This window comes from Olea europaea, unplaced genomic scaffold (assembly GCF_002742605.1).
Source record: "Olea europaea var. sylvestris unplaced genomic scaffold, O_europaea_v1 scaffold6939, whole genome shotgun sequence".
In the NCBI taxonomy this organism is placed as follows: Eukaryota; Viridiplantae; Streptophyta; class Magnoliopsida; order Lamiales; family Oleaceae; genus Olea; species Olea europaea.
Window position 1 is genome coordinate 1 of NW_019265330.1, and position 10,406 is coordinate 10,406.

At 34.7% G+C, this 10,406-nt stretch overlaps 1 protein-coding gene across 3 annotated transcripts; it reads right to left on the minus strand.

Annotated features, from left to right (window-relative positions):
- Nucleotides 1-1,036: 1,036 nt before the first annotated feature.
- Nucleotides 1,037-5,882, minus strand: LOC111390599 (probable WRKY transcription factor 2). Of its 3 annotated transcripts, XM_023015660.1 has the most exons (7): nt 5,591-5,881; nt 4,630-4,774; nt 4,280-4,521; nt 3,121-3,303; nt 2,046-2,848; nt 1,808-1,966; nt 1,037-1,717 (listed from the first exon to the last, which is right to left on the minus strand). In XM_023015660.1, exons 2-7 carry the CDS (start codon nt 4,739-4,741, stop codon nt 1,153-1,155), a joined length of 2,064 nt encoding a protein of 687 aa, XP_022871428.1. In that variant the 5' UTR covers nt 4,742-4,774; nt 5,591-5,881; the 3' UTR covers nt 1,037-1,152. The 3 variants fall into 3 exon arrangements, with proteins under 3 accessions (XP_022871428.1, XP_022871427.1, XP_022871426.1); XM_023015659.1 differs by having other exon boundaries at nt 4,280-5,003; nt 5,591-5,882; XM_023015658.1 differs by having other exon boundaries at nt 4,280-4,774.
- Between the last annotated feature and the right edge of the window lie 4,524 nt (nt 5,883-10,406).

Here is a 10,406-nt window from a genome sequence, read left to right on the forward strand (position 1 = left end):
ATTTCCCACCACTTTGGCACTTTATCTAATTTGATTATTTCTTTCACATTTTATATTTATACCATAAATATATAATACTATATTGTAAGAAAACCAAGTAGAAATAGTTTGTGATATGTTTATCTACTTTCTGTTACGTGATTTTTTAGTCATATTACATTCTAAGATTTAAATCAGTCTCCAAAAATAAAAACCATCTTAAATTTTCATTATATCATCATGTGGCCCTCATGAAACCATACCACACTTCAAAACTTCAAATTTTTAGCACTTGTCGTAGTTGGAAAAAACGAATAGCTTTGGTCAGGAAGATTTTGACATGGTCTCATTGCGGAGACTAATTGTGAAATTATAATAAAAAGTTGAGGACTAACAGTGCAATTTTCCTTTCCCTAAACAAAAATGCCAGAAAAATCCAATCATTAAGGTGGCTCTACTGGTTTCATGATTTGAGGTATATGTTTGCTGTTTATGTTCTGGAAATCTTCATGATTAATTTCTCGGGTTTTTGCAGAGATGAATTAAATCACAGAGAATCAGCATCAGCCGAGCAAAGAAAATGATCATGGGAAGCTTATCGCAAATGGCCCTTAATGACGTGACAGAAATTATGCTCACACAGGAAGTTAACGAGTTCCTAAGTGGAGAAAATCATAGAATTGTACTTTGTACAACACTGTCTTGTTCACGGAATTTACTCAGTAGGTTAGAGGTCGATCAAATGCATTAATATTTAGAAGAAAATGAAAACATTTTTAGTGGAAATGCCAAAATAATTGTTACTTCCTGTATGCAGTAATTAATTTACTTCAGTTGATCTGCAAAATCTTCCATCTTCATCATTAATAATCGTATCCCAGAAAGCTGTCGAAATTTTCTCGGTATCAAACTAGTGAAAAAGAAAAGAAAGAAATTTGCTTCATATGACAAAGACAAAGGCAAGTTTATGTATACTTGGGTAAAATAGACCTCATGTAAGTATGATGAACATGAAATCAAATGATATCCAATCTGTGATTGTTCATAAAGAAAATAATAATAAAAGAATGAAGAGTTAGATTCAATCCCAGAAAAAAACCCATTTAAATATAAGTTATCATCTCTACTTTTTGAGAGTAGACAAGTACAAATACTTTCTTAGAGGACAAAAATTTACATTGGTGGTCCGAGCGGCAATCGATTCATAATCTGATGATACACTGACGAGCCATTGGAGACATTCAAACCAGAATCTAACTCGGGCTCCACTTTCGGTTCTCCTTTTGGCAGCATGAAACCCGCATTACTCATTGGGCGTGAATGTCCTGAATATGGATGAATTGGATATCCCGGTAACCTGCCTTGGTTGGGCCCGTATCCAGCCATTGCCAGATTGGCTAGTCCGGGATGATTCATTCCAAAACCGAAGTTTGGATTAGATCCAAGCTGTGGCCTCCCAGGCAGGCCAAATGAACCAAGGGAAGGTCTTTCAAACCGTCCCAGGCTGTTATGAAGTCGAGCTGGCTCTGGCCTATGTATTTGACTCTGAGCAGCAGTCGAAGCTTGGGTCGGAAGTGTGTTTGAAACACCAGAATTAACATGACTGCTGTTTCGAGCTGCAGGAACATCATGGTTGTGTTTCCCCTCATACGTTGTTATCACCGATTTCAGGTCATGCGAAGCCCTCTCGACGTGCTTCCTGACAGCGCAGCCTGTACTTGTGCACTTGTAATAACTCCTGCATCAAGAATACCCAATAAATCCAGTTTCATAATAACTTAATAGTTATATTGTTTATGTATGATTTTACAAATGACAAGACGTTAACCTTGGATTTGGATTTCCTTTAACAACCTTCTGCCCATATTTTCGCCAACGATAACCATCATCAAGGATGTCAACCTCACTGGTTGTTTGCACTACAACTCTAGGCTCCCGGATGGCTCTAGTGGCTCCACTCATATCTGAAGGGTAAGTTTCGATTTTCCTATCACAGAGAGTCAAAATGTTATCAAGCTATATTCATATTGATTTCTAATAAATCATTTAAACAAATAAATGCAAACCTTCTTTTTGACTCTGTTTCATCTCCTTCACCTTCATAACCCAACGATACACTGCCATGCGTTACTCGATCATCTTCCTCTTCATCATTTGAGAAAGCAGAAGACGCTTGCACACCATCACTGGACTCGAACTGAGTGCCGATTTGTGCCTGAAAAGAGGTAGTTCCGTTGCCATATTCTTGGCCCAGAGCTGCTGATGTTGAATCCGGATTGTCCCACTTCCAATCAGGGGTTCCTTTTTGCACGTTTGACCAGATGGGATCACCATTAGCACCAGTTCCTGGTTGTTCGGTTGTGTCATGCTGAATGTCACCAAGTGCATTCAAGGAGCCAAGAGCTGATCTGCGATTCGGTGGAGGTTTTGGGTGATTATGGGCTCCCTTGTAGATTATCTCTGTAATGTGACCCTCGTGAGAGCGTTCCACTTTCTTCTTGACAGGACAATTTGGATCTGTGCATTTGTAATAACTTCGAGGGTATTCACTTCCTTTTACTTGTTTCTGCCCATATTTTCTCCAATTATAACCATCCTCAGCTAGACCACTGCCAACATTGGGATCATCGTTGCTTCTTCGATCAGCATCATCGTCTTGTGGTTCATCAAAAGGTGGAGAATGCTCCATAGCGCCAATAGGACCAAAAGACGTTGGCTCGGGTGACATGTCATGGGCGTTCTTGGCAGATGAATTAGAGAGATTAACCTGCTGAAAAAGTGTACCATTTTGAGAGTGAACTTTCGAGGGCTCTACACTTCGAGGCAGAAGTGAGTTCTCTGAATACTGAGAAAGACTCGAAGGATTTACCTGGTCCAAAAGCAATAGAAATGAACCGATTATAATTTTGCAAAAAGTGAAACTTAAAGAACTTAGGAAAACCGAATATGCAAATATATATAAATAAAAACATGCCATGCCGTAGTGGTACATTTAATAAGAATGGCTAGATAGATACTGCTGGAGAGCATTGACGAAGAAAAGAAGCTACAATCTTATTTACTATACTGTCAAATCCTGTAAATAGGTTTAGGGGGAGGGAAGGAGAAAGAGAGAGAGAGAAAGAGAGAGACTATAATTACTTTGCTCGCTGCACAAAAACTAAAAGAGGAACTAGATTCCGGGATAGGGTGAAATGCAAATGACGAGGCAATGACATCTTCAAAGGTATTCTCCTTGCCCTTTTCAGGATTGCCTGTCATCAACATTGAGTTTCCCATGTTCGGGAGAAATGAAAATTTCCCAGTTGTTGGAGATGGCTGGACCTGCAGAAAAACGATCTATTCATTGAGAATTTAAGGTTGAGTAAATAACTAATTACGGAAATGCCAAAATGGACCACATAAAATTCTTCAACATATTTTCAAAAATATTCAATGGAGACACCTCTGCAATTTTATACTAGAACGGAGTAATATTAGAAGCATGAAAAACAATCTTACTACTTATCAAAGTGGAAACAGACAATGTGGAGGTTAGCATGCTTGGGAAGTTTTTATAAACAGTTTAAGCCCTTGTTTGAGCCCCATTTTAATGGAAAGAATGCATTTTTAAATAGTGATTGATGGAGAATGTGTGGTTAAAAATTAAGGAAAAATTTTGGATTTGCGGGTAATATAATTTTATTAAAGAATATGTGGTTGAAAATGAGTTTTGAGAAAATGCGTTTTGAGAAGAATGGAGCTCAAGCAAGGGCTAAATCATAATTAGATAGAAATGAGAGGAAGATAAAGTAGGTAGTACTTGTGATTACCTCAAAACATGCGGATAAAAATTGGATTGAGTGCTTATAAACAGTTTACAAACATGAACCAAAAATAGGCTTAGCATAGTCTAAGCTGTTTTTGGCTCACTCTTTTTTTACACGTTCCATATAGTAGAAAATGATTTTCATTGGAAGTTTTAGACTTTTAGATTACTACCGTGTTCAAAACACTTACTGAGAAAAAATGTCAAAGAGTTATTTAAGCAATATACACAATTATCCCCTATCCCACTTCCCTATGTTGAAAAAATACAACAAAAGGATTGGTTCTACTTTTTGTCCTGCACAGTCTCAACACATAGTGCATGTTTGGTATACAATATTGGACAATACTCGGTACAATCCACATGATTTTAAATTTTGTTTCTTTCTTGATACCAACCAGGATTGAGCAGCCCTACTGAATGCGTGCTAAATAATGATACTGACAAAACCTCTCGAGAGTTAACCAGAAGGTTTATAATTTCTAAGCTTACCAGAGAATTATTAGCGAGGAAGACAGGAGACTCTAGAAGACTAGTTGGGCTGAGACCAGGAGGAATTGTCAGATAAGGAGACCGAACATCCGGGTTCTGAGAAAGGTCAGATTGCCTGATACTTTCTGTATTCAACCTTGGGGCATTGAAGCCGGATCTAGCTGCCATCCTCTCCAGAAGACCACCACTTGAACTCATTTTCTGCTCCGAAGGGACATTAGACTTGATTGTTTCATCATCAACTACATTGGATTGTGTCACATCCTTTTGATCAACATTTCTTGATTCAATCTGCCTCCCAGGCCCCAAAAAGAGAGACCTGTTTCTATTTTCATCATGCGATTCAGTACCTGATTTTGCCATGACTTCGTCGCCAATCATTGATGAGAAAAATGCCCTTGGACTAGGACTGGGAGGCATCCAATCTCCAATAATAGCAACATGGTCATCAAACCCACCCATGAGAATTCTCAGCCTTGTCCAGTTTCTATCAATCTGAAATCAGATAACTAACGAAATCAAAGTGTTGCTGAAAAAAACTGAAAAATAAGGAAGACATCAGACTAAGAAAAAGATCAATGATAAACGGAATGATCCAATGGCAACTGCAACAGTCAAGATAAATGTTATTCATGTCAATCGGTAGATTTTCTTTTGTCATTAATGGAAGCTCAAGGATGGTAAGTTATCTATCACTTTTTCTTTCTCTCCTTGCCGTAAAAGCCTGTACAGACAGAGCCATTAGATTCAAAGGAGACTAGTCTACTTCAAGCAAATACATAAAGATACCTCAAATAACACCAAAATAAAAGCACCAAAAGTTCTTGAAACATCATCCTTTAATCATTTTTCACCCTTTAAGGCCAAATAAATTCTTTCTTGAAATCAACATAAGGTAACAAATATAAACCAAATATAATTAATTCACAACTGCAACCACTAAAGCTTGCTGCACACCAGTCATTTTCTTTCTTAAAATTCACCAACTCTCAAATCATTTAAAAAGTCACATTAAAAACAACATCATACATTGAATCCTAAAATCTATCAAGATCTAACAAATTCAGGGGGAAAAAACACACACACACACACACACAAAAAAAAGAGTAAAAAACAGAAAAACTACTTTTTAGGAGGACTATTAGGTATAAAACCAGAAAAAGAAGACTAGCCTGAAATTGAAAAAATAAACCACCGATGACCCATAAGACAAATTCCCCACAAGAACAAAAATAGCAAAAACCTCAGTACAAGAATCAATGATTAGCAAATGATGAACAAAAAGATATACAGAAGGACGAAATTTAATACCTCAAGAAGACATAGAGAGGAAGAAGAAGAAAGGAGACTTTTTTCTGACTCTCTTCAGATTAATTTCTCTTTAAAGGGTTTTTCCCATTGAATGAGAAAAATTGATTCTCTGAAGAGCACAACAAAAACGGCACACCTTCCTGTCAATTTCCTCTAGTTTCTCTCTCAACTTTTTTTGTCACTCTCTCTAGAAAATGGTTTACCAATTGGTAAGAACCATGATTGCCGATGTTCTAAAAAAAGTGATTTTAAACAATGAAAAAAAGTGGGGTTTGTTTGCCCGTTACCGTTCTTGGAATCAAGAGAGAAAGATATACATGTTCTGTCATTAAAAAAAAAAAAAAATGTTCAATTAGTACGTGAATGAACAAAGAGTGGACTGGGCCTTCTCTTTGGAGAGCCCATTTGGAATTTCAAAATGTTTGACTGGCCACTGAAAAAGTGACATGTCAGCAATGAGAGTTTGACTGGTCAAATCAATAAAAGAGGTGGCATTATTGGTGATGACATAAATTGGAAATTAATAATTACTTTAAGAAATTTTAATATCTAATTTTTTAGGTACAAACAATTTATCATAGGATGGGGATAAGGATTTGCAAACGTTAGAATTGGCTGTGATAAAGCTACGTGTGAAACTGAATAAGATTTTTTAGCCACTAAATTTTGCATAATTTGCTATAATTTAGCATTTGCACTTAATTAGTGTTTAATTAATTAAAAACACATGTTTATATTAACAAAAGGGTATAAGGTGTGTTTGGGATACATTTTTATGTACAAACCAAAAAGATAAATATGAGATCAAATCGATCCGTTATCTTATTTGATTATATGCACGGACTTTGTAGTAAATGGATAGGAAAGAAAATATATGTACTAAAATTTAACGAGAAAAAAGTTTCAAGTAAAGGGAATTTCTTATCGAATTCATACAGATGTTGACGTGGTAGAACTCGATTCACCAATTTTTTTTTCATCTTCCAATAATTTCACGTCATGTATTTTTTGTCAAAATTTTCTGTACTTGTAGCATGATTGTTAAAATAATGTTATGTGTACACATTGGTGTACACACAGCATTACACTCCCTCCACGTGGAGGGAGATCCACATATAATAAAATATTCGTCGACCCTCTCTATATGAGGGGATGTAATCCATTGTGTACACCATAATGTGATAAAGTATACAATTTAAATAACTAGATATTCTCTTTTTTTTTTTGTATCACATTAAATATTTGGATAATATGATTCTACATGATATTAAAGCATAAAAAGCAATTGTATTCAAATCTCGTACTCTATATTTATAAAAATAATGTCTTTGTTATGGGAGTTTAAACTTTTAAATAAAAATAACTCTTGAGGGTAAACTCTAGATCTCAGTAGAATAAAAACATAGTCCACGTTTAATTCTCATTTTTTAAAAACTCATTTTTCTCTTAATTTATTTTCAATCATATGTTTTATTGGACACATAATTTTTATCGATTTTTCAACTATATTTTTATCAAAATTTACTAAAAATCTATTTTTTATTCAAATCAAATGAGGCATAAATTGATACATTGACAACATATGTTACAATATGTTAAATCGAATATTTTAATACTTCAATAAAATTAAATATTGCCGAACAGTATAATAAATTATATTATTCTTTTTTTTTTCCTTACGAATAATTTATCTTTACCGCGTGAAGTCGGGGAGAGTAGAGACAATATTGTTAGACGGTTGTACATAGTACGACGTCGGAGACCCCAAGAAGAAGTAAAATATTATTAATTAAATGGTCCCAATTGGGGCCCCCACATAACATATAACCAAATCAAAATGGAATCATCGGAACATTTTGAGCCGTTTAAGTGTCTATATTTCGAGCACTAAATGACAAAATAGACAAGTATTTTTATTCATTTATTTGGAACCATTTGCATCTCTCCTTTTGGTTTGCACTAATTTATCAATACCCTCTTTATCCCAAAAGAAAATACAAAATAATTACTACAAAATTAAGCATTTTAAATTTATTTAGAAAAAATAAATGGATACTTACGATGGTCTCACTTCATCCAATGTATGTTTGCACTTCGATTTCTCTTCTGTCGGGCTCAAGTTTGAGTGGCTAATTTCACTCTTCTCTTCACTTGTGAAATTGGTAACGTTCCTTCATTCTTTATCCAGATATTCGATCAATAAAAAAGGAATCAAACAAATTCCGAAAATATTTAATAAAAAGATAGATAAACTTGCAATTGGTGCATAGTTACTTTCAATAATATTTGAATATTCATAATTTTCTCCATTCGTTATTTGTCTAAATTTGAGTTGAACATGCGTGACCCTTTTGGTTTAGTGTAACGAGAATGTGAAATTGAAGCTATATTCCAATGTAGGAATCTCAAGAGAAATATTGGTTTATGATTGCAACATATAATAGTTAAAGAGGAAGAAACCAAATTTTGGTATGAGAAGGTGAATATCTTGCTTGACAGTGCTATGCAATCTTCAAATTGGAAAGTGTACCTAAACCGAATAAGCCCCACCAACAGTTAAAGGTGTACCATCCTTCATTCCCAGCTAGCAAATAAAAACTTTCAGAAACTCCTCTTTTCACATTTATACGGTTGCTCGTATATTGTATTCGATCATAATTAAATAGTATGACAATTAATCATATGTTTCTTGTTTAATACTATTTAATTTAAGGGGGATTTGATAAAAAAAGCCTAGTCAAACAATGATTTTGATAAAATAACCTTCCTTCAATGTTTCTTGGTCAAATGTCCTTCATTTATAAAATACAATAAACAAATAATGTCAAATATCTAAAATACCCTCATCATGGAAAATACCCAAATACCCATTTCAATCCAATTAAATCCCTCAATTCATCTACAAAATGCATTAACCTGTTTTCCCTGTGATTTCTTCCCTAAAATCTTGATGTTCATTGTATTTTTCTTCTATCTTCTCCAACATTGTGAGCATTTGAACAAGAATTTTATTATTTATATTATCTACATTGAGATTTCCACTATATTTAAAGAAAAAAGAAAGGTATTTTTAGAAATCTCATTTACATTGGTACTTTTATTGTTTAATATAGTATAAAATGATATTTTAATTGATTTTATTTTCTCATTTGGTGTAAATTTGTATCGTCCGCAACTATTGGACGATAACGATTGAAAACGACAGTCCAGTCGTTATCTGTAGTGTAGAACGACACTACAGTCATTATCCTCCATGTAAAGTGATAGTACAACCATTATCTGTTATGATCTGTCTCTTATTGATAATATATTGTGGTTACTTTGATAATTTAAATATTGTAACTATTTTCATATTATTTTAATATATACTTGAATCGATGAAGTCATAATGATAGATATTTATTTTTTGTTATAACAAAATATCACGGTACCATTTCGAGTATTTTACTTAAAAAATATAGAAATGATGTTTAGATATTAAATATCATTGATCTAGTAACAATTTATTTTTAAATATACAAGTTATCAATTATTCGTATCGTGTTTACATAAGTAACGATACTTGTGCTGTTTTCATAACAGTAACATCACTAGTGTTATTCTCATTTTTCATGTTGTCCAAGCAATGAGAGTATCTTTCAAATTATGTGAGTGGCATGTCCATTTCGCAAATTACATGAGTTCAAATTATGGAATATCGAGGTCTGGAAGGCGTGTGACTGCTCATACTCGTGTTTATCGACAGAACGACACAAGTGACGTTTAATGGTATCTATGTTGTTCTGTTGGTTTCTCCTATTTTTCGCTTTATTTTCACCGCGTCGACCTTAAGGATCGGGCCTCCTAACTTAAGAAAGTCAAAATTATTAATTACGTAACAAATAATAGAAGAATTGGCATAGATTGTAGATATCGTGTTGGTGAAATCACAAGTCACCATCCACATTCATTAGAAAACTAAAGTAATGAGGGTATCTCCTAAATTATGTGAGCAACATGTACATCTCGCCACTCGTATGAGTTCAACTTCTCGAATATAGGGGTCTGGAAGGCTCGTGGCTACTCAAACTCGTGTTTATTGACAGAACGACACAAGTGCCGTTTAACGGCACTTGTGTCGTTCTGTCGATTTATCTCATTTTTCCCTTCATTTCATCCGCACATCGACATCAAAGATCAGACCTCCTAACTTAAGAAAGTCAGAATTATTGATTATATGACGGATAATGAGAGAATTGGCATGGATTTTGGTGAAATCAGAAGTAATCATCCACATTCGTTAGAAAATCAAAGTAATGAGGGTATCTCCCAAATTATGTGAGCGACATGTCGATCTCGCGACTCAAATAAGTTCAAGTTCTCGAATACAGGGGCCCGAAAGGCTCGTGACTGCTCAAACTCGTGTTTATTAACAGAACGACACAAGTGCCGTTTAACAGCACTTGTGTCGTTCTATTGATTTATCTCATTTTTCACTTCATTTCCTCTGCGTCGACCTCAAAGATCGGACCTCCTAACTTAAAAAAAGTCAGAATTATTGATTACGTATCGGATAATGGGGAATTGGCATGGATTTCACTGAAATCACAAGTCACCATCCACATTCATTATAAAACCAAAGTAATGAGGGTATCTCCCAAATTATGTGAGCTACATGTCCATCTCGCGACTTAAATGAGTTCAACTTCTCGAATACAGGGGCTCGGAAGGCTCGTGACAGCTCAAACTCGTGCTTATTGACAAAACGACACAAGTGCCGTTTAACAGCACTTGTGTCGTTCTATTGATTTATCTCATTTTTCACTTCATTTCCTCT